We start from the raw sequence: 24326 nt of genomic DNA, 5'->3' as shown, positions 1-24326 counted from the left end.
CTTCAGGAATTGAATAGCGAATCTGTCCCGAAACCAGCACCCGGGAGGATAACACACAGTACAAAAGTGACCATTTTAACAGCCAATATATTTTAGAATGTCCCATTTCCCGCACAAAGCATTCCAATTACTTCAGCGCGACCCGCCATTCAGTAATTCCTTGGAATAAGATGCTTTATAAACCATTTGTAACGCGAAAAATTGCCAACATTGCATAAAGATACCTGTTTTCTTCCCAAATAATCACTGAGATTTCGATCGAATCTTCTTATTTCTTTTTAAATTACCAATGTATGCGAATACAACACCCGATACAGGGCTACGCAGCTCGCTATGCGGGTTTTACACTGTATCTGTTCGTACGTAATGGTGGATGGGGAGGGAAGGGGGCAGTCAAGATCTCTCGACACATTTCAGCCTCTCATTGGTGAACTGGCGTTCAACCAATCACCATACAGAACATCTCTTAAAGCTGGGATGTCTCTGTAAGCCTCTGTGTGATTTTTACATTTATCATTGTGCAATCTAAATTTTTCCCATCTTTTCCTGTATTATTTTGGAAATTTCCTTCCCTCTGCCAAACATTAGCAGATTTTATAAGGACCACTTCTTCGGATCCCATTTAAAAAGGTAAATATATGTTACTGCTTTACATATGAAGCCTTATGTGACTTGACTCAAGCCTTCATAAGACCCTGTGGCATGCGTCCTTCAATACTAATTACCAGGATCATATTCTGGTAACTTGTAATGTTTAGCTGCCATCATCAAATCCCCCACCATCAACGTCCTGGGTGTCACCATTGACCAGAAACTCAACTGGACCAGCCACATAAATTCCATGGCTACAAGAGCAGGTCAGATGCTGGGTATTTTGTGGCGATTGTCTCACCTCCTGACTCCCCACATCCTTTCCACCATCTACAAGCCACACGTCGGGAGTGTGATGGACTACTATCCACTTGCCTAGATGACTGCAGCTCCAACAACGCTCAGGAAGCTACCCCATCCACCCCCTTAGCATCTTTGAAAGTGGATAAATCCGCAGGCCCAGATCAAATGTATCTCAGGCTGTTAAGAGAATCAAGAGAGGAATTAGGAAAGTCTCTGTCCATCACTTTACAATCCTCTCTGGTTACAGGTGCAGTACTGGAGGACTGGAGGATTGCTAACATTGTACACTTGTCTAAAAAGGGAGAAAGGGATAAATCAAATAATTACAAGCCAGTCAGATTACCCTCTGTGATGGGAAAATTATTAGAAAAAATTCTGAAAACATTTAGAAAGACACGGCTTAATCAAGGACAGGCACCATAGACAAGAATGCATACGGAATACTTGCCTTTATTAACCGAGGCATAGACTACAAGAGCAGGGAGGTTATGCTTGAACTGTATAAAACACTAGTTAGGCCACAGCTAGAGTACTGCATGCAGTTCTGGTCACCACATTACAGGAAATATGTGATTGCACTCGAGAGGGTACAATGGAGATTTACGAGGATGTTGCCTTGACTGGAGAATTTTAACTATGTGGAAAGACTGGATAGATAGGGGTTGTTTGCTTTGGAACAGAGGAGGCTGAAGTGAGACCTAGTGGGGTGTATAACATTTTGATGGGACAAGATAGACTGGATAGGAAGGACCTATTTCCCTTAGCAGCGGGGTCAACAACCAGGGGGCATAGATTTAAAGTAATTGATATGCGCTTTAGAAGGGATTTGAGGGGAATCTTTTCACCCAGAGGGTGGTAGGGGTCTGGAGGTCACTACCTGAAAGGGTGGTAGAGGTAGAAACCCTCACCCCGTTTAAAATGTACTTGGATATGCACTTGACGTGCTGTAACTTACAAGGCTACAGACCAAGAGCTGTAAAGTGGGATTAGGCTGGATAGCTCTTTGTCGGCAAGCACTGACACAATGGAGCGAATGTCTAGTTCCATTCTGTAAATTTCTACGATTCTATGATTAAACATTTACTCCCTCCATCACTGGCACACCGTGGCTGCAGTGTGTACCATCCACAAAGCTTCTTCGGCAGTACCTCCCAAACCCGTGACCTCTGCCACCTAGACGGACAAGGGCAGCAAGTGCATGAGAACACCAGAAGCTCCAAGTTCCTGTCCAAGTTACACATTATCCTGACTTGGAAATATATCATCATTCTTTCATTGTCGCTGTATCAAAGTCCTTGAACTACCTCCCTAACAGCACTGTGTGTGTACCTTCAGCGACTGTAGCAGTTTTACGAAGGTGGTTCACCACCACCTTCTCAAGGGCAATTAGGGATGGGCAATAAATGCTGGCCTTGCCAGCGATGCCCACATCCCATGAAGGAATAAAAGAATTCCCCACTGAGTCCATGTAATTCATATAATTGACTGATTGCTTCTTTGAATCGTTCCGAGAAAAATATGTGATTTTATAATTCTCCATAGAAATGTAAATCCAACAGTACAGTTCATGGCAAATATCGAGTAGCAACAACAGAGCACCGATAACACAATAGTTTTAACCTCATAGACCATGGCGAAATACCATAGTGAGCAATATTTGTTTTCCTTCCACTAAAATATAGATGATAGTATGTTGAAGGAGGTGCATTTGGTTTGTGTGGTTGTGATTTATCCAAACATACTTAAAGGTAACATTCTCTAACTGCCACATTCAACTTAATGGTAAAACAATATGAACGCACCGAAGGACAAAATATTGATTAGCACAGGAGCTGGTCCAGGAATAGCGGTTGGGAATTCAGATAGCAAAGGAAATTCAAAGGGCTGACTCTCAAGGTATTTCCTCAATCCGATCTTCATGATCGATAGGCTTTCAGTGAAAATTTGTAAATCCAAATCAAAACCATGAGGTGTTCTTTTCGCCCTCGGATAAGAACCTCACCTCATTATTGGCAGTGACCTTGTATTGCGCAGAGTTTGGTGTTCGTGGGGTGTCTCTATTCGCCAAAGTGCCACTCGGGACGTTATTCTTACGCGTAGACGCACTACACCTGTTGGATAAGGTGAACTCTCTCTTGGTGGAATGTGAAGATGAGCATGTATCATAGCGGAAACTCTGAGAAAGCGGATCACCCCCAAACACTTCAACATAGTTCGGTGGTATCTGTAGGTTTCTGCCACCTCTTTGAACGCCATGTAGCGAGTTCCTTGCTGCAAAACAGCCACACGTCTCTAGAGAAAAGCTTTTGTGGACCTTAATAGCGAGAACAATCAAAATCACCAGGAAAATGGACGAGATGACTCCTAACGTTATGACCAGGTAAAAGCTGATATCAGAAACGAAGCCGGGATCTTCGGACAAACTGCTCACATCGGAGAGCATTTGTTTATCGGTTCCAACCACAGACAGGAGGAATGTGGCGGTGGCTGTAAGTGGCGGTGATCCATTGTCTTTAACACCGATTAACAACCTTTGCTTCGTGGCGTCATGCTTCACAATACCGCGGATGGTCCAGATTTCTCCCGTATCTGGGGAAATGGTGAAGAGGCCAGCGTCAGTAGCTTGGAGAATCTGGTACGTAAGTCGAGCATTCTGGCCCGTGTCGCTGTCAGTAGCAGAGACTTTAGCAACCAGGTAGCCCGGCTCTGCGAAGCGGGATAACGTCTCTAACACAGTGGAGCCGAACTCGGGCAATGGGTGCACGATCACGGGGGCGTTGTCATTCTGATCAAGGATAATAACATCCACTGAAGTGTTGCCGGAAAGTGGTGGGACTCCGGAATCCCAGGCCTGAACTTGGAGCTGAAAGTTTTTGAGTTGCTCGTAGTCGAAAGTTCTCCGAGAAAATATGACACCGCTGTGCGAGTTAATGGAGACATAAGTGGATACGGAATTGCCCTGAATCAGAGTCTCCAGGATGAAGTAGGACAGGCGAGCGTTCTGACTTAAATCTGGATCGAAAGCAGCCACCGAGAATATGGACGCGCCGATAGCGTTGTTCTCCATCATGTAAGCTGTATATAAAGGCTGCGCAAAGTGCGGCGAGTAGTCATTTATATCTGATACCTCCACCCGGATAGTTTTGTTGCATGTGAGTGGAGGGATTCCGGCATCACTGCATACGATGGCGACACTGTAGTTTGGTACATGCTCGCGGTCCAATGTCTCCCGGGTAACTAATCTGTAATAGTTATTTAAGGACGAATCTAGTTTGAAAGGGAGTTCATTTGGGATTTGACAATGCACGTGTCCGTTTTCTCCCGAGTCTTTGTCTGTTGAGCTGATCAGGGCCACCACAGTACCGGGGAGGGAGTCTTCGCCGATAGGACTGAATATAGATGTGAGTGTCACCTCAGGTGCGTTGTCATTCACGTCAACGATGTCAACCACCACATGACAGTAAGCAGGGGTTGCGTGAGCTCCCTTGTCCTTGGCTTGTACATTAATCTCAAAAACACTGTTTTCTTCATAGTCCAAATTCTTCTTAATTCTGATTTCACCCGTTTTTGAATCCAGACCAAACAGTTCACGGACTCTATTGGAGGTATGACTGCTAAACGAATACACTACCTGTCCATTGAGACCTACATCCAAATCAGAGGCGGCTACTTTGGTCACCAAGGTTCCTGTGGGCACATTCTCCAGCAAGCTGACCCTATACACCGACTGTGGGAAAACAGGTGCGTTGTCGTTGGCATCCTCGATCGCAATCAATATTTGAGCCGTGCCAGATCGCTCAGGGGACCCTCCGTCCCTAGCAGTTAACACTAACCTGTAGGTGCTCTCCTGTTCCCTGTCCAGAGGTCTTTCCAAGACTAAGACCGGCAACTTTCCGTCCCCGCCGCGCGTCTCGACATCGAGAGCGAAGTAGCCGTTGGCTGCCAGCTGGTAGCTTTGCACCGAGTTGCTGCCAACGTCCGGGTCGTGCGCGCACTCCAGGGCAAAGCGCGTTCCCGGGGCGGCCACCTCCGAGATTTCCAGACGTAACTGGCTCTCAGGGAAACTCGGAGCGTTGTCATTTACATCCAGAATCTCCACTTGAAAATGGTACACATTCAGGGGATTTTCGATCACGGCTTCCAAGGACAATGTGCAAGCGAGGCTCGGCCCACAGAGCATTTCTCTGTCCATTGTTTCCTTCACAAACAGAATCCCATTGTCTAAATTTACGTCCATATACTGCTTACTGGGGCCAGACACAATCTGAAAGCCGCGAGCCGAGAGATCATTAATATCCAAACCTAAATCCTCTGCGATATTCCCAACAAAGGCGTCCACGTTCAGCTCTTCAGGAATCGAGTATCGTATCTGTCCAGAAACTAGTTCCCAGGAAGAGATGATAGAATATAAAAGTTGCCATTTCAATAACCAATATATTTTATAATGCTCCATTTCCAGCACAAAGCATTTCGAGTGACTGAGCACAACGCGGCGCCGTTGAATAATTCCTGGGAAAAAGAGTCAATTATGTTTCCATTTTGATTAAAACAGCTAGTATTGCCTAAAAAAAACAAACGTACTTTAAACAAAATCTGCGTAATTATTCTGACAAACCTTAATTATTCTAAAATCGCCAATGGATGAATGTAGAGAAGCTAATGTAGCGACACGCAGCTTTACCCAATGTTACACGGTATCTGGTCGTATATAATGGCGGAAGGGGAGGGTTACGCAGCAAGGATCTCCAGTCACATTACAGCTTTTCATTGGTGGAAAAAGGTTGACTTTCATTCAGCCTATCACGACGCTGAGCATTTCTTAAAGCTGCACTGCCTTCCTCAATCTTTGCGCAATAGTAGCATTTATTGCTGTGCAATGTAAAATCTAACCGACCTTCTCTTTCATTATTTTGGAGTTCCCACACTCTGTTACACTAATGATTATATTTTAAGTAGATTTGAGACTTAATTGACACTTTATCAGAACCCTAATCAAACAATACTCTTCACTGAAAGCGTCATTGATGACCCATTGGTTTGATTCACAAGCTCAGGTATTCTGATTCATTCCTCCATTAAACCTAACTAATTCACCTGCACGTTATCTGTAATTATATTCGGCAATGCTACATGATGACTAAAATAAAATAGGAAGTGTGAATATTAATGAACTCTCCCTGAAATTCTTTTTAACCCATTTCGGCGTGTAGCCCCCCATCAAGTTGAAATGGGATGTTTGCAACCGTGATAGTGCCCTACATTATGAACCTTGGACTCTCAACTGATTTTTTATTTTATTTATTCGTACCTGGGACGTGCGTGTCGCCTGCAAGGCCAGCATTTATTTCCCATCCCGAATTGCCCGTAAGAAGGTGGTGGTGAGCCACCATTTCAGAAGGCATTTAAGAGTCAACCACATTACTGTGGGTCTGGAGTCATATATAGACCAGAATAGTAAGGATGCAGATTTCCCTCCCTAAAGGACATTAGTGAACTTGATGGGGTTTTCCGACAATCCGGTAGTTTCATGGTTACCATTATTGATACTAGTTTTTTTTTAATATTCCAGATTTATTTCATTAACTGAATTTAAATTCCCCGGCTGCCGTGATGCGATCTCCAGGTAACATTACCACTATGCTACCCTTGCAAATATAAATGAAAAAAATGCTGTTATCACAGCTATCGAGGCAATGGCAAACTTTCATATTTTGTCTTGTAACCAACTAATGTTTTGGTTGCAACAGTAAAGCACTCAATCTTGTTAATGGTCGAATGTGTTGTAACGGGGTACAGTAAAGAGACAGCTACAACAGCTCTTTAACTGTTAACGATGGTAAAGCAACTATTTAACACCGCACTTGTGGGCCGGTCTGTAAACGATGATAAAGTATTGCATAACAAGTAAAACAAGAGTTCTAACTTCCTAATACCATTCTACCTGCATTTGTTCGGTTAAGATTGACCTTTCAGGCGCCTCACCTCACGATGTATAGAGTTTTCAGAATTTGAAAATGCTGATTTTCCTCCGTTTGCAATGATTCCGCTCTTGGCTTGATTCTTGCCTGTCGACGAACTGCACGTGTTGGGGAACAAGAAGTCTCTCTTTATCGAACGTGACGTTGAACATGTCTCATAGCGGAAACTTTGAGAAAGAGGATCGCCTCCAAATACTTCAACATAGTTGGGAGGGATCTGAAGGTTACGTCTGGCTTTCTGAATTCCATTCATCGAATGCCTTGATTCAAAGCAGCAACATGGACCCAAAGCACAGTTGTGGCCACCGAAGGCATTTCGGTTTTTATGAACTTTAACAGCTAGAATAATTAAAACCACCAGAAAAATGGACGAGATTATTCCTAAAGATATGACCAAGTAAAGGCTTGTATCAGAAGCGAAGTCACGGTTTTCGGGCAGACTGCTTCTGCCTGAGAGCATTTCTGCATCGCCCTCAACCACTGACAATGTGATCGACATTGTGGCAGAAAGTGCTGGTGTCCCATGGTCACTTACCAGGATGACCAACCTCTGCTTGGATGAATCTGTCTTTGCAATATCACGGGCTGTCCATATTTCGCCCGTGTCCGATGAAATAGTAAACAGTCCCGATTTGGTAGCATGGATGATCTGGTAGGAGAGCCGAGCATTTTGTCCAGAGTCGGCATCAGTGGCCGCCATCTTGACCACCAGATACCCTGGTTCCGCAAAACGCGACAGAGTCTCTGTCGCTGTTGACCCATACTCGCTTAATGGATACACGATCACTGGGGCATTGTCATTCTGATCAAGGATAATGATGTCTATGGAAACGTTGCTGGCGAGTGGTGGGACTCCACGGTCATGTGCCCGAACTTGGATCCGAAAGTTTTTTAATTGTTCATAGTCAAAAGATCTATAGGAATATATAATACCATTCTCTGAATTAATATAGACATAATTGCTTACTGATTCGCCCTGAACCCGACTGTCCAGGATAGCATAGGATAGCCGAGCATTCTGGTCTATGTCCGCATCAAATGCTGTCACTGAGAAAATGGACGCGCCAATATTATTGTTCTCCATCACGTATGCTGTAAGGACAGGTTGCGCAAATTGCGGCGCGTTGTCATTTCTGTCCGAAACTTCAACCGGGATGGTTTTGTTGGCTGTGAGAGGCGGGCTTCCCCCGTCACTGCAGGTGACGGTAACGTTAAACGTGGAGGCGGATTCGCGGTCCAGCGGGTCCTGCGTAAGCAATCGTAAGTACTTCTTCGAGGATGAATCCAGCGCGAAAGGAAGATTATTTCCGACTCGGCATCGCAGCTGCCCATTTTCACCGGAATCTCTGTCTGACGCACTGATCAGAGCCACTACAGTTCCAGGCAGCGAGTCTTCGGGAATTGGGCTAGATAACGAAGTCAGTGTCACCTCAGGTGCATTATCATTTACATCAATAATGTTCAATACAACGTGGCAGTTAACTGGGGTTGCGTGAGCCCCATTGTCCTTTGCTTGTATAATAATCTCAAATACACTATGCTCCTCATAGTCCAAATTCGTTTTAACTCGTATTTCACCACTTTTGGAATCCAAAGTAAACTGTTTACGGACTCTAGCAGAGGTATGGCTACTGAAAGAGTACACAATCTCTCCATTGGAGCCTTCATCCAAATCAGTGGCATTTACCTGCAGTACCAAAGTTCCTTTGGTCACATTTTCTGGTAGTTCGATCCTGTAAACGGATTGAGGGAAAACCGGCGCGTTGTCGTTGGCATCTTCCAGTACGATGTTGATCTGAGCAGTGCCAGACCTTTCGGGGACCCCGCCGTCTTTGGCTAGTAGCAGTAACCGGTGCGTCGACCGCTTCTCTCTGTCCAGAGGCTTTTCCAGCACTAACATTGGCAACTTCCCATCTCGAATGCCCGCCTCAACATTAAGCACGAAGTATTCATTTGCAATCAGCTGGTAGGTTTGCACCGAGTTGGGTCCAACGTCCGGATCGTGCGCGCACTCCAGGGCGAAGCGCGCTCCCGGCGCAGCAAGCTCGGAGATTTCAAGGCGGAACTGGCTCTTTGGAAAACGGGGTGCGTTGTCGTTTATATCCAGAATATCCACCTCGATTTGGTACAGGTTAAGAGGATTTTCAAGCACGGCCTCCATAGACAGGACACAAGTGAGGCTCGGCCCACATAGCTCTTCTCTGTCAATTCTTTCCTTGACAAACAGAATCCCATTGTCTAAATGTACTTCCAGATACTGCTTTTTTGAATCTGACACAAGTCGAAAATTCCGAGCCGAGAGCTGCTTTACATCTGATCCCAAATCGTCCGCAATGTTCCCAACAAAGGCGCCCAGTTGCAATTCTTCAGGAATCGAATAACGAATCTCTCCTGAAACTCCTTTCCAGGAGATAAACATGCAATATAGCAGTTCCCATTTTATAAAACAAAATATGTTGTAACATCTCATTGCCAGTGTTAAACATTCCAATTGCTTCAGCGCGGCTCCGTGACGTTCGGTTCAACCTTAGATTAAAATAATTTACGCCTAATTTCTTCACTAGAAAGGCTGCAGTGCAGAAAAATACCTTTGCTTTTTAAGAAATCGTCGAGATTGTTTCAGAAAAGTCTCCATTTTGTGGCTAAAATCCCCAATAGATGTTTCCGCGAAAACGGCTGCAACCCTGCGTAGCTCGCTATCCAATTTTACATTGTTTCGGATCGTATGTGATGGTGGATGGGAAGGGAAGGGGCAGTCAGGATCTCCAGTCACATACTAGCTTCCGATTGGCGAATTCATGTTAAGCCAATCAGAGTACTGTTGACTTCTTAAAGCTAGCATGTCCTGCTAAAGCGTTATTATTTGCATTTATTGTTGTGCAACCAAAAATGTAATGAACCTTTTCTTTTAATGTTTTGGATGTTTTCTTCTCTCTGCAAAACCATTCTTTTCTTTTCCAATTAATATATTAACATTTCAGAGAATGCGGTAGGAACCACATTTTCATGGGCACTTAATTTCTGAGACACCGGGGACTCAGATAAACCCCAAACTCTCTGATGTTATTTTTTGTTAAATAGAATTAATTCACAAAAACCTAGGCTGACACTTCAGTGCAGCACTGGGGAGTGCTACATTTTTGGCGGTGCTGTCTTTCAGATGAGATATTACACTGAGACCCGGTCTGCTCTCTCAGGTGGATGTAGAAGAAGAGCAGGTGAGTTATCCCCAGTGTCCTAGGCAACATTTATGCCTCAATCAACATCACTAAAAAACAGATTAGCTGGTCATTATCACGTTGGTCTTCCTGGGCGCTAGCCAAGCACAAATAGGCTGCCGCATTTCCTACATTGCAACAGTGACTACACTTCAGAAAGCACTTCATTGATTGTAAAACAATTTGGGATGTCTGGTACAGAGGGACCTGGGGGTCCTTGTTTATGAAACACACAATGTGAGTAAGCAGGTACAGCATTAATCAGGAAGGCAAATGGAATGCTGGCCTTTATTGCAAGGGGGATAGAGTACAAAAGCAAAGAAGTCCTGCTACAACTGTACAGGTTATTGGTGACGCCACGCCTGGAGTACCGTGTACAGTTTTATTCTCCGTATATAAGGAAGGATATATTGTATTGGAGGCTGTTCAGAGAAGGTTCACTAGGTTGATTCCGGAGATGAGGGGGTTGACTTATGAGGAAAGGTTGAGTAGGTTGGGCCTATACTCATTGGAGTTCAGGTGATCTAATCGAAACATGTAAGATAATGAGGGGGCTCGACAAGGTGGATGCAGAGAGGATAATTCCACTTATAGGGGAAACTAAAACTAGGGGACCTAGTCTCAGAATAAGGGGCCGTCCATTTACAACTGAGATGAGGAGGAATTTCTTCTCTCAGAGGGTTGTAAGTCTATGGAATTCTCTGCCGCAGAGAGCTGTGGAGGCTGGGTCATTGAATATATTTAAGGCAGAGGCAGACAGATTTTTGAGCGATAGGGAATAAAGGATTATGGGGATTGGGCAGGGAAGTGGAGCTAAGTCCATAATCAGATCAACCATGATCATATTAAATGGCAGAGCAGGCTCGAGGGCCAGGTGGCCTACTCCTGCTCCTATTTCTTATGTTCTTATGGTGGTCATGAAAGATGCTGTATAAATGCGTCTTGCTTTTTAAAATCTTATATTTGCTAATCTTTAGGCTGATGACAATATACTCCCAAAGCAAGAACTCTACTCGGAATTCCTACATGGCAAGCGAGCGCCAGATGGGCAGAGGAAATTAAGGACACCCTCAAAGCCTCCTTGATAAAATGCAACATCCCCACCGACACCTGGGAGTTCCTGGCCAAAGACTGCCCTAAGTGGAGGGAGAGCATCCGGGAGGGCTCTGAGCATCTCGAATCTCGTTGCTGAGAGCATGCAAAAAACAAACGCAGGCAGCGGCAGGAGCGTGCGGCAAACCAGGTTCACCACCCATCCTTTCCTTCAACGACTGCTTGTCCACCTGTGACAGAGACTGAAATTCCCGCATTGGACTCTTCAGTCACCTAAGAACTCACTTTTAGAGTGAAAGCAAGTCTTCCTCGATTTCCAGGGACTGCCTATGATGATGATGAGCAATAAGAACATAAAAAATAGGCAGAGAAGTAGGCTATTCGATCCTACAAGCTAGCTCTGCCATTCGATAAGATAGACATTTGAGATTTTGGAGGGAAAGAACACATTAGCACTAACTTTTTAATGTTTGAGACATGGGTCCGAGTCCTGTCTAGACTGATAGCATGTGGTTCCCTCGCTGTTTGGGAATTACATGCAATATGTTTAAGCAGAGTGAACCCAGTTCCGAATAGATACATTAATGGAGCTAGGGCTCATGCATTTGGCAGAAAACTACATAGAATCGTACAGCACAGAAGGTGTAATTTGGCCCATCATGCCTTGCTGGCTCTTTGAAAAAGCTATCCAATTCCCCTGCTCTTCCCCTACAGCCCTGCAAATGATTCCTTTTCAAGTATATATCCAAAATTTTCTTTGAAACTCGTTATCAAAACTGCTTCCACCAACGGTTCAGGCAGTGCTTTCCAGATCATAGCAACTCGCTGCGTTAAAAAAAAACTCCTCATCTTCCCTCTGATTCTTTTTCCCAGCTGTAGCTGTAGTGCACTGGTGGCTGTGCAATGTCTAATGTGAGAGTATTTGATACTAACACTGGATTGTTTAAATGGAAGTTGAGCTAATCCCTAGCACTAAAGTCATTCAGAGAACATAAGATATTTTAGCAACATAAAATGGCTACTTAGCATAATATGGTTATCTTCATATATCGACACCACCTAACACTTTGTATCTTTATGTATCGATTTGCCTCTTGAATCAATTCATGCATCTACTTTATTGTCCATTGGCGCAGTACACCCACAGTCCCTCTACCATTTGCCTAACTTTCTTTCTTGCTTTCAACAAGTGCCACGTGTGGCTCAGTTGGCAGCACCCTCACCTCTGAGTCAGAAGTTTGTGGCTTCAAGTCCCACTTCACAGATTGAGCTGAAAAATATAGTATGAGGGAATGCTGCACTGTTGGAGATGTTGTCTTTTGGAAGACATTAAACTGAGACCCTGTCTATTGTTTCAGGTCGACATAAACGATCTCATGGCACTATTTTAAAGAAGAGCAGGGGAGCTATCCCCTGTGTCCTAGCCAATATTTATCCCTCAATCAATATCACTAACAACATACAGATTATACGGTCAATATCTATCACGTTGTTGTTTGGGGGACCTTGCTGTGTGCAAATAGGCTGCAGCATTTCCTTCATTAAAACAGCCTCAAAAAATACTTTGTTGGTTGTAAAGTGCTTTGGGACGTCAGGTGGTCATGAAGGACGCTATATAAATGTAATTCTGTCTTTCTTTTTTTTTAACACTAAATTTTTAACATAAGTGTCCTGGTATTTGAAGCTATCTTCATAATAAATCATTTACCTGGATTATGATTGTCAAGTTCCTTCAAAACGTCAGTTAGGTCACCTCAAAATCTTTTCATTTCCATAAGTAATGCGCTTAAAATTATTAGCCTTTCCTTATAACAGTAACTCCTGATGCCACAAATCTTCTTGTTTGATGACTCTGCATTGTTCTAAAGGGAATAATATCCTTCCTATGATCAGGTGCCCATAACGGCACATGGTTTTCCAGAGAGAATCGGGCCAAAGCCCTTTACCACGATATTTTCTTTTCTACTATATTTCTCTGACTATCCAACCCCAATACGTTTTTGCATCTTCTATACATGTGTTACCAAGATACTTGACTATTCCAATGCACTCCTGGCTGGCCTCCCACATTCTACACTACATGAACTAGAGGTGATCCAAAACACAATGGCCCGTGTCCCAACTCGCACCAAGTCCCGCTCACCTATCACTCCATTGCTCGCTGAACTACATTGCCTTCCGGTTAAGCAATGCCTCGAGTTCGAAATTCTCATACTTATTTTCAAATCCTTCCATGGCCTCGCCCCTCCCCATATCTGTAATATCCTCCAGCTCCACAACATACAGAGATGTCTGCGCTCCTCTAATTCTGCCATCTTGAGCATTCCTGATTATAATCGCTCAACTATTGGTGGCCGTGACTTCTGTTGCCTAGGCCACAAGCTCTGGAACTCCCTGCCTAAACCTCTCTTCTTCTCTACCTCTCTTTTCTCCTTCAAGACGCTCCATAAAACATACCTCTTCGACCAAGCTTTTGGCCACCTGCACTAAATTCTACTTATCAGCACGGGATCAACATTTTTATCTCATTATAATCCTGTGAAGCACTTTGGGACGTTTCATTACATTAAAGGCGCTATATAAATACAAGTTTTTGTTGTTGTTGTGGTTAAACTGAAGCTAAACACGAAACTCAGTTTATAGATTTATTCACCATTACACCAAGATATTTTTTCTCTGATCAGCACAGTTTCAGTCAGCGCATAATCCTTTCATTTCCTTGCTTCTATTACAATTATTTTCGCTTATTAACATTGAACTGCACCTGCCACATATAGCTCCAGTTGCCAAAAACTTAATTTGATCCGTCTGATTGCTGCTGTAACGCTATTCGTTATTTGCCTTGACTGCTATTTAGGCATCACGTGATCGTGCGCACACGCCCAAGCACATACACACACCTGTATATATCGATATATATAGATAGTACTACTTTGATGACCATATACCTTTACCAAACCGAATTTAAACTAATCAAAACTAAATGGCATTTCTTAATGTAGCCCATATTATTAAGCTTTTAGTTATGAATTAACTTACATTAAATATGGATCAGTAATATTTTGATGTCACGTTCATGTCAGACCAGTAAGTAGTCGCTGGTTGGATATCTACCCTCTGTCTGATAACATTGCAGCTTTATATTACATGGACAACGAATTGATGTTACCTACAATGCACAGCGACCAGTTAATGGGAGCTGTAACGGTGGGGAAAAGTGCATAAAGAGCCACAATTATTTCACCTTACGTTAATGCGGAAGCATTCTAACGGATACCACACAAATTATAGAGTTTTCTCTGCCCATAATGATTAGAAACCAAAAGAGCAAAGTGAGATTTATGAAGCTCACTTATCTATTGCAACAGCGCTCCCGCAGTAACAGACAGTACCCTTCGACGAAGTTTACTTGTGGATCCAGATATAAGCAATCAAGCTATATTACGACCGTCTCACCTCACTAATGTTTCTACAATTGGGAGAATGTAATGCTTGTGGCTTATCTTTATTCCACGTATTTTCGATGCCGATATTATTCTTGCCGGTAGACAAACGGCACCTGTTGGAGAACAAAAACTCTCCCTTGGTCAAATCTGAAGTCGAACAGGTCCCGTAGCGGAAACTTTGAGAAAGTGGATCGCCCCCAAATACTTCAACGTAGTTCGGAGGGATCTGGATATTCCTACTGGCTTTCTGACTCCCGTTCAGCGAGTTCCTAGCTCGAAAACAACAGCACATATCCAGGGCACAGGAATAGCCACCAAAACCACTCCTGTTTTTGTGGACTGTAATAGCAAGAACAATTAAAACGACGAGAAAAATGGACGAGATTATCCCCAAAGATATAACTAAGTAAAAGCTTATATCATGAGTCAACCCGAGATCTTCAGATAAATTGCCCATATCAGAGAGCATTTCTGTATCGCCCTCCACCACTGACAAGAGGAGTGTCATTGTAGAAGTAAGCGCCGGGGTCCCATTGTCGTTTACCGCGACAACCAGCATTTGCTTATTCGCATCTCTGCCCGCGAAGCCACGGATTGTCCAGATGTCCCCTGTATCAGACGAGATGGTGAACAGTCCAGGGTCAGTCGACTGGAGAATCTGGTAAGAGAGCCGAGCATTCTGGCCCGAGTCAGCATCTGTGGCCGTTACCTTAGTAACCAGGTAGCCCGGCTCTGCAAACCTGGATACTGTCTCCAACGCTGTTGAGCCGTACTCCGTGAAAGGGTGCATGATCACCGGGGCATTGTCATTCTGATCCAGGACAATTATATCCACCGAAACGTCACTGGTGAGTGGTGGGACTCCAGAGTCCTGTGCCTGGACCTGGATCTGAAAGCTTTTGAGTTGCTCATAATCAAAAGTTCTCTGAGAAAATATGACACCATTTCTGGAATTGATATTGACATAAGTGGACACCGGCTCGCTCTGAACCTGGCTTTCGAGGATAGAGTAGCATAATCGGGAGTTGAGGTTTAAATCTGCATCAAGAGCCGTCACTGCAAAGATTGAAGTCCCAATCACGTTGTTCTCCGTCACGTAAGCTGTATAGGAAGTCTGCGTAAAGCGTGGCGCGTTGTCATTTATATCCGAAATTTGAACTGGAATGCTTTTCCTAGATTCGAGTGGAGGAGATCCCGAGTCACTGCAGATGACAGCAACGTCATACTTTGAGATATTTTCTCGATCCAGCAGCTGCCGAGTGAGCAATCGGTAATAGTTTCTCAGTGAAGAATCTAGGCTGAAAGGCAGGTTGTTTGCGATTTCACATTTTATCTGCCCATTCTCTCCCGAATCTTTGTCTGATACACTGATTAGAGCAACCACAGTCCCGGGTTTGGAGTCTTCACTGACAGGACTGAACAAAGAGGTTAGTGTCATCTCAGGTGCGTTATCATTAGCATCGATAATGTTAACCAGAATGTGACAATATCCGGGGTTTGGATTAATGCCCTGGTCCAGCGCCTGTATGTTAATTTCAAAAACACTTTCTTCTTCATAATCCAAATTTCCTTTAACTCTGATTTCACCAGTTTTTGAATCCACAGTAAATAGCTCACGGACTCTAACAGAGGTATGACTACTAAAAGAGTACAATATCTCTCCATTGGGACCTTCATCTAAATCAGTGGCGTTTAATTTGATAAGCAAGGTTCCTTTGGGTGCGTTTTCTAACAGGCTAATTCTGTAATCTGAATTTGGGAAGACGGGCGCGTTGTCATTTTCATCTTGCACTATAATTATTATTTCAGCAGTGCCCGACTTTACAGGAATCCCACCGTCCTTGGCAATTAGTCCTAACCTGTGGGTCGCTTGCTGTTCTCTGTCCAAGGGCCGTTCCAGCACCAATACTGGTAACTTTCCGTCCCCACCCCGCGAATCAATATTTAAATCGAAATATTCGTTAGCAGCCAGCTGGTAGGTTTGCAGGGAGTTGGTTCCAACGTCCGGGTCGTGCGCGCACTCCAGGGCGAAGCGCGCTCCCGGCGCAGCAAGCTCGGAGATTTTAAGGCGAAACTGGCTATTCGGAAACGTGGGAGCGTTGTCGTTTATATCGAGAATCTCCACTTCAATGTGGTACACGGTCAAGGGGTTTTCGATCACGGTCTCCAAAGGCAACATGCATGTGAGGCCCGACCCACAGAGCTGCTCCCTGTCAATTTTTTCTTTCACAAACAAAATCCCATTGTCTAAATTTACCTCCAAATACTGCTTCCGGGGACCGGGCACAATCCGAAAATTTCGAGCCGAGAGCTGTTTTGTCCGTAATCCCAGATCATTTGCGATATTTCCAACAAAGGCGCCTAGCTGCAGTTCTTCAGGAATCTGATAGCGAATCTGCCCAGAGACTACAATCCAGAAGAGGCAAATAGAATACAACAGTTGCCAATTTATTTGATAATATCCCATCGCCAGCACAAAGCATTCCAGTTGCTTCAGCGCTGTACGGCGCCGTTAATTCAAACCTGAAAATATAGTTCTTTATATATCATCTTCTTGGTGAAGAGGAATTACAATGCATACCTGCACGCTTTGGGCTTCGCTGAGATTATTTCGCAAACCTTCTTATTTCGCTGAAAATTCTCAGTCGCCGCATAGACCTAACATACGTTCCGCCGTTCGCCATTCAGTTTTACACTGTATCTGATGGTGTGTGATGGAGGATGGGGAGGGAAGGGGGCAGTCAAGATCTCCAGTCACATTGCAGCTTCTGATTGGTTTACGCGGTCCTCGAACGTTCAACCAATCACTATAATAAGTATTTCTTAAAGCTAGAATGTCTTGGAATTTTGGGGATTAAAATTAACATTTCTTGTTGTGCAATTAAAAATCAGGTCACCTTTTTTCTTCATCATTTTAATTCTCGCTGCTAGCGTGTTCCTTGAGAAATGTTTTGCAGTGAATATCCCGAGGAACAATTCCCTTTCCATCTACAATACATATTTTTCTGGACACATTACATGTTAGGCGAACCCTTACATTTTCTGCTTTATTCTCCACTAAATACAGTTAATTCAATGTAACCTTACACATGGCATCACATAATATTTATTGTATACTCAATCACAGTGGCAGAATTTTATGACTTAATAACGGTGTTGCTTCAAAAAAGGAAATGTTGAGGGGAATGATTTCAATTACAGTTCTCAGACCAAGGAGGATCGTGGGAGGTATTTTATATGCTACGGGAAATATGGGACAGTTAGAAAATGTACAGTACATCGTTTGTGAGCACTTGGTGTAACTGCTCTGTCGTTCTTGTTATTATTTAGCATTTATGAAATAATGGGATGCACTGCAAACAAAAGGACCTGGAATTATATAGCGCCCCATCAAACAGGTATGTTAGCATAGTAGTTATGTTACTGGACTAGTAATCCAGAGTGCTGGACTAATGATCCAGAGACACGAGTCTAAATCACACAACGGAAGCTTGGGAATTTAAATTCAATTACTTAAATACGTGAATTTAAGTAATTTAAGTAAGCCCTGAAATTCCCTGCCTAAACCTCTCTACCTGTCTACCTCTCTTTCCTCCTTTAAGATGCATATTAAAACCTAGCTCCTTAACCTAACTTTTGGTCACCTGCCCTAATCTATACTTAACGTGGCTCGGTGTCCAATTCTCCTTTATAATACTCCTACGAAGTGCCATGTGATTCTTTTACTATATTAAAGGCGCTATATAAATACAAGTTGTTGTTGTTACATTAATGGTGAGCATAAAACTACTGATTGTTGTAAAAACCCATCTGATTCACTGATGTCGCTTAGGGAAGGAAACCTAATATGAGTGGTTTAACTGAATACCCTGGATTAAATCCTGATATAAACCTTTCCATGGCTCACCAAGAACTTCTCCAGGGCAATTAGGAATGGTCAATAAATGCTGGCCTTGCTCTCGACGACCACATTCAAATGAAAGAAACAAAATCAAGCTAAGAAACGTATCAAGGTACCACAAATACTTCAAGCTGTAGTAGCTTATTTTATGGAGGTAGAACAGTAACCTATTTTACGCATAGGAAGACCCCACAACCAACAATATGATAAGTTAATTATTTTGTGGTAATAATGGTGGAGTCAGGGTCCTCCAAAATTTCCACATCTTTTCTTATTGGTTCGATACCACGTCCACTATTAAGTAACCTGTCTATAAGTAATACGAGTTTATTTCTAGAGGTAAAGAATTGAAACGTAGGGAAGTTATGCTAAACCTATATCGATCCTTGGCATGACCACATTTAGAGCTCTGCATTCAATTCTGGTAAACATATTATAAAAAGGATAGAGAGGCACTGTAGAGGGTGCAGCGATGATTTACAAGGATAATACCAGAAATTCGAAGGTATCTATATCAGGAAAGGATGAACAAGCTAGGTCTCTTTTCTCTTGAAAAAAGAAGGCTGAGGGGTGACCTAATTGAGGTCTTTAAAATTATGAAATATTTTGAGAGAGTGGGACAGAGAGAATGTTTCTACTTAACATAACAACATAAGAAATAGGAGCAGGAATAGGCCATATGGCCCCTCGAGCCTGCTCCATCATTTATAACGAACGTGGCTGATCCAATCATGGACTCAGGTCCACTTCCCTGCCTGCTCCCCATCACCCTTTATTCCCTTATTGGTTAAGAGAAACTGTCTATCTCTGTCTTAAATTTGTTCAATGTCCCAGCTTCCACAGCTCTCTGAGGCAGCGAATTCTACAGATTTACAATCCTCTGAGAGAAGAAATTCCTCCCCATCTCAGTTTTAAATGGGCGACCCTTTATTTTTAGATTATACACCCTAGTTCTAGTCTCCTCTATCAGAGGAAACATCCTCTCTACATCCAACTTGTCAAGCCTCGTGATAATCTTATACGTTTTGATAAGATCACCTCTCATTCTTCCGAATTCCAATGAGTAGAGGCCCAACCTACTCAACCTTTCCTCAAAAGCCAACCCCTCACATCTCCGGAATCAACTGAGTGAACATTCTCCGAACTGCTTCCAAAGCAAGTATATCCTTTCTTAAATATGGAAACCAAAACTGCACGCAGTATTCCAGGTGTGGCCTCATCAATACCCTATATAACTGCAGCAAGACTTTCCTGCTTTTATACTCCATCCCCTTTGCAATAAAGGCCAAGATACCGTTGGCCTTCCTGATCAATTGCTGTACCTGCATACTAACCTTTTGTGTTTCATGCGCAAGTACCCCCAGGTCTCGCTGTACTGCAGCACTTTGCAATTTTTCTCCAATTAAATAATAACTTGCTCTTTGATTTTTTTCTGCCAAAGTATATGACCTCACACTTTCCAACATTATATTCCATCTGCAAAATTTTTGTCCACTCACTTAGTCCGTCTATATCCTTTTGCAGATTTTTTGTGTACTCGTCACACGTTGCTTTTCCTCCCAACTTTGTATCGTCAGCAAACTTAGCTACATTACACTCGGTTCTTTCTTCCAAATCGTTAATATAGATTGTAAATAGTTGGATCCCAGCATTGATCCCTGCGGCACCACACCAATTAATGATTGCCAACCTGAGAATGAACCATTTATCCTGACTCTCTGTTTTCTGTTAGTTAGCCAATCCTCTATCCATGCTAATATATTACCCCCAACGCCATGACCTTTTATCTTGTGCAGTAGCCTTTTATTTGGCATCTTGTCAATTGCCTTCTGGAAGTCCAAATACACCACATCCACTGATTCCCTTTTATCCACCCTGTTCATTACATCCTCAAAGAATTCCAGCAAATTTGTCACACATGACTTCCCCTTCATAAATCCAGGCTTACTCTGCCTGGCCGAATGATGCTTTTCCAAATGGCCTGCTACGGCTTCTTTAATAATGGACTCCAACATTTTCCCAACCACAGATGTATTCGGCCAACTAGTCTATAGTATCCTGCTTTTTGTCTGCCTCCCTTTTTAAATAGGGGCGTTCTAGTTGCAGTTTTCGAATCTGCTTGCGGGAACGAGTATAGCGAGAGGCCATCAATGTAAGATAGTCACCAAGGAATCCAATAGGGAATTCTGAAGAAAATTCTTTACCCAAAGAGTGGTGAGAGTGTGGAATTCACTACAACAGGGAGTTGTTGAAGTGAGTAGTATCCATGTATTTAAGGGGAGGCTAGACAAGCACATTTGGGAGAAGGGAATAGAAGGTTATGCTGATAGATTTAGATGAGGAAGGATGGAAGAAGGCTCGAGTGGAGCATAAATACCTGCATGGACTGATTGGGCCGAATGACCTGTTTCTGACCAGATATCCTATATAATCTTATGTAAGCCCTGGTTGGAACTACAAGTCTGCTGCCAAGGAAAGTTGTCTGCATTTGCTTGGTTACATGCATGCTCTGAGGTCCGTACTAAATAATTAAAATGTAAATGTTTAGAGAGTGTGGGAAAACGTCTGCAATTCCTATATGTTTAAATAGAAATGTCATAGAAATTTATGACAGAGAATGAGACCATGCGGCACATTATGTGCATGCCAGAAATACATTCCAGTGGTTTAAAAAGTATCCACGTAATCATGGCGACTCCTGAATACTTGTTAACCCTAATTTGACAAGGCACTGGAGTTACACATAACTACAAAGGAGTGGAAATATATAAAGTAAGATACCAGTAAATAGCAAAGACACTGGGATGTTAACTCGAAATGGAAATAGAGCAGAAAACTGAAAACTATGTCTTTAAGATATCACTGCCATCCCTCGTTTACAGGTGATTGATTTTCCTAAATATATTTGTAAATCCAAATCAAATCTGTGAGGATTTTCTTCTCTTTTTTAGAAGTGCCTCACCTCATTGTTTACAGTGTTGCTGTAATTGTCAGAATTCATCATTCCTGGGGTTTCTTTTCCAATAGATTCATTCTGAACATACATCTTGCCTGTAGATGACCTACAGGTGTTGCGGGTCATGAAGTCTCTCTTTGTTGACTGCAATGTTGAACATGACTCGTAGCGGAAACTCTGAGAAAGGGGATCACCCCCGAATACCTCAACATAGTTCGGTGGTATCTGAAGGCTTCTACTGGCCTTCTGAATTCCATTCAGAGAATTTCGTGTTTGAAAGCAGCAACAAACATCCAGGGAACACTGCTGGCCTCCCAAGCCATTTCTGCTTTTATGAACTTTAAGAGCGAGGATAATCAAAATCGGCAGAAAAATGATAGAAATTACTCCTAAGGCGATGACCAAGGAAAGGCTCATATCAGGATAAATTCCACGGTCTTCAGTTAAACCACTCACGTTAGAAGACATTTTATCACTTCCCAACACAGATAAGATAATTGTCACAGTGGCCGAAAGGAATGGTGTTCCATTGTCTCTTACCACAATCACCAATCTTTGCTTAGAGGCATCCTTATTCACAATACGACGGATAGTCCAAATTTCTCCAGTGTCGGGTGAAATAGTAAAAAGATTATGATGGGTAGCCTGAAAAATCTGGTATGAAAGACGAGCATTCTGACCGGCGTCAGCATCCGTGGCCGATACCTTGGCAACCAAGTAGCCTGGTCCTGCATGCCTGGATATTGTCTCTGTTGCTGTTGACCCATACTCGGGTAATGGGCGCACGATCACTGGAACATTGTCATTCTGATCAAGGATGACAACATCCACTGAAACGTTACTGGTGAGTGTTGGGACTCCAGAGTCCTCGACCTGAACTTGGATCTGAAAGCTTTTCAATTGCTCGTAGTCAAAAGATCTCTGAGCAAATATGATACCACTCTTTGTGTTTATAGCGATATACCTGGCTATTGAGGCGCCCTGAACTTGAGTTTCCAGGAGAGAATAGTTGAGTCGAGCGTTCTGTCCTAAATCTGGATCATGGGCTGTCACGGAGAATATGGAAGCCCCAATAACGTTGTTCTCCATCACGTTTGTTGTGTATAGAGGCTGCGTAAACCGTGGTGCGTTGTCATTTATATCCGAAACCTCTACCCGAATTGCTTTCCTGGATGTGAGAGGAGGGTTTCCTGCATCCCGGCATGTTATAGTCACGTCATACCTGGAGATATTTTCGCGATCCAAAAGATGCTGAATCAGCAGTCTATAATAGTTCTTCAAAGATGAATCTAGTTTAAAGGGCAGCTTGTTTGATATCTGACATTGTACCTGCCCGTCTTGTCCCGAGTCCTTGTCTGCTGCACTGAACAGAGCCACTACAGTCCCGAGCGGAGCATCTTCTGACACTTTACTTAACGAAAATGTCAAGGTGACCTCAGGTGCGTTATCATTCACGTCAATAATATTTACCAAAACATCACAATGCTGGGGTATTGCGCCAGAGCCCTTGTCCATCGCTTGTATATTAATTTCAAAGACACTACTTTCTTCATAGTCCAAGTCCCCTTTGACTCTGATTTCACCAGTTTTCGAATCCAGATCAAACAATTGACGGGCTTTCGCAGAAGTATGGCTACTGAATGAATACATTATCTCTCCATTGGAGCCATCGTCCAAGTCAGTGGCGTTTAATATTATTATCAGGGTTCCTGTGGCAGCCGTTTCCAACAGGCTGACCCTATAAACCGACTGGGGGAACACGGGCGCGTTGTCGTTTTCATCCTTTACTATGATTGTAACCTGAGCAGTGCCCGATCTTACAGGGACCCCGCCGTCCTTGGCAATTAGCGTCAGCCTGTGGGTGGATTCCGTTTCTCTATCCAAGGATCTCTGCAAAACCAACACTGGCCACTTCCTTTCCCCGCTGCGCATTGGTACATCGAGAATAAAATAGTAGTTCGGGTGGAGCTGGTAGATTTGTACTGAGTTGGTTCCAATGTCCGCATCGTGCGCGGACTCGAGGGGGAAGCGCGCTCCCGGCGCAGCAAGCTCCGAGATTTCAAGGCGGAATTCGTCCTGTGGAAAACTGGGAGCATTGTCGTTCACATCGAGAATCTCCACTTCCACCTGGTACAAATTGAGAGGATTTTCAAGCACAACGTCCAAGGTTAACACACAAGTCAGGCTTGGCCGGCAAATCTGTTCTCTGTCAAGTTTATCCTTGACAAACAAAATTCCATTGTTTAAATTTACGTCCACATACTGTTTGCTGGGTCCCGGCACAATCCGCAAACTGCGAGCCGGGAGCTGCTTTACATCTAAACCCAAATCGGCGGCGAGATTCCCAACAAAGGCGCCCAATTCCAGCTCTTCAGGAATCGAATAATGAATCCTCCCGGAAACGAGATTCCACGTGGAGAACACACAGAACAATAGTTGGCATTTCAGCAAACAGTATATTTTAAATTTCATTTCCAGCGCAAAGCATTGCAATTGTTTCAATATTTGTCCGCACCATTGATTATGCTTTTTACAGTTATGTGGTTGTCCTTAAATAACTCGAAGAACTACGATGTAACAAATACGCGCACGTTTTGCGAATCGCTCGGATTATTTCATTTAAATCTTCTCATTTTGTCGACAATTGCCGGTGGTTTCTTGCACAAAACCTACGGAGCTGCTCGCTACCCAATGTTACACTGCGTCTGATCTTACGTGATGGTGGCTGGGTAGTGAAGGAGGCAGGCCGGATCACCAATCACATCTCAGCTTTTGATTGGTGAACAGAGCCCTATTGAAAATCAACCAATCAAAATACGTACATTTCTTAAAGCTGCACGGTCTGAAATCAGCGCAGAATAGTTATATTTATTGTTGCAC

General features: G+C 43.4%; 1 protein-coding gene across 1 annotated transcript in view; it reads right to left on the bottom strand.

Moving 5' to 3' along the window:
* The window catches only part of LOC139262430 (uncharacterized), a 97477-nt gene extending 87877 nt beyond the window's left edge, over positions 1–9600 (bottom strand). The window contains exons 1-2 of the mRNA XM_070877623.1: positions 6861–9600; positions 2897–5403 (exon numbers count right to left, since the gene is read on the bottom strand). Of these exons, the coding sequence (XP_070733724.1) occupies positions 2897–5403; positions 6861–9342 (4989 nt within the window). The 5' untranslated portion in view covers positions 9343–9600. The remainder of the gene's footprint in view (positions 1–2896; positions 5404–6860) is intronic.
* Between the last annotated feature and the right edge of the window lie 14726 nt (positions 9601–24326).

Source organism: Pristiophorus japonicus, chromosome 4, assembly GCF_044704955.1.
Source record: "Pristiophorus japonicus isolate sPriJap1 chromosome 4, sPriJap1.hap1, whole genome shotgun sequence".
NCBI lineage: Eukaryota > Metazoa > Chordata > Chondrichthyes > Pristiophoridae > Pristiophorus > Pristiophorus japonicus.
Note: the sequence above shows the minus strand (reverse complement) of the source record. Positions and strands in the feature narration are given on the sequence as shown.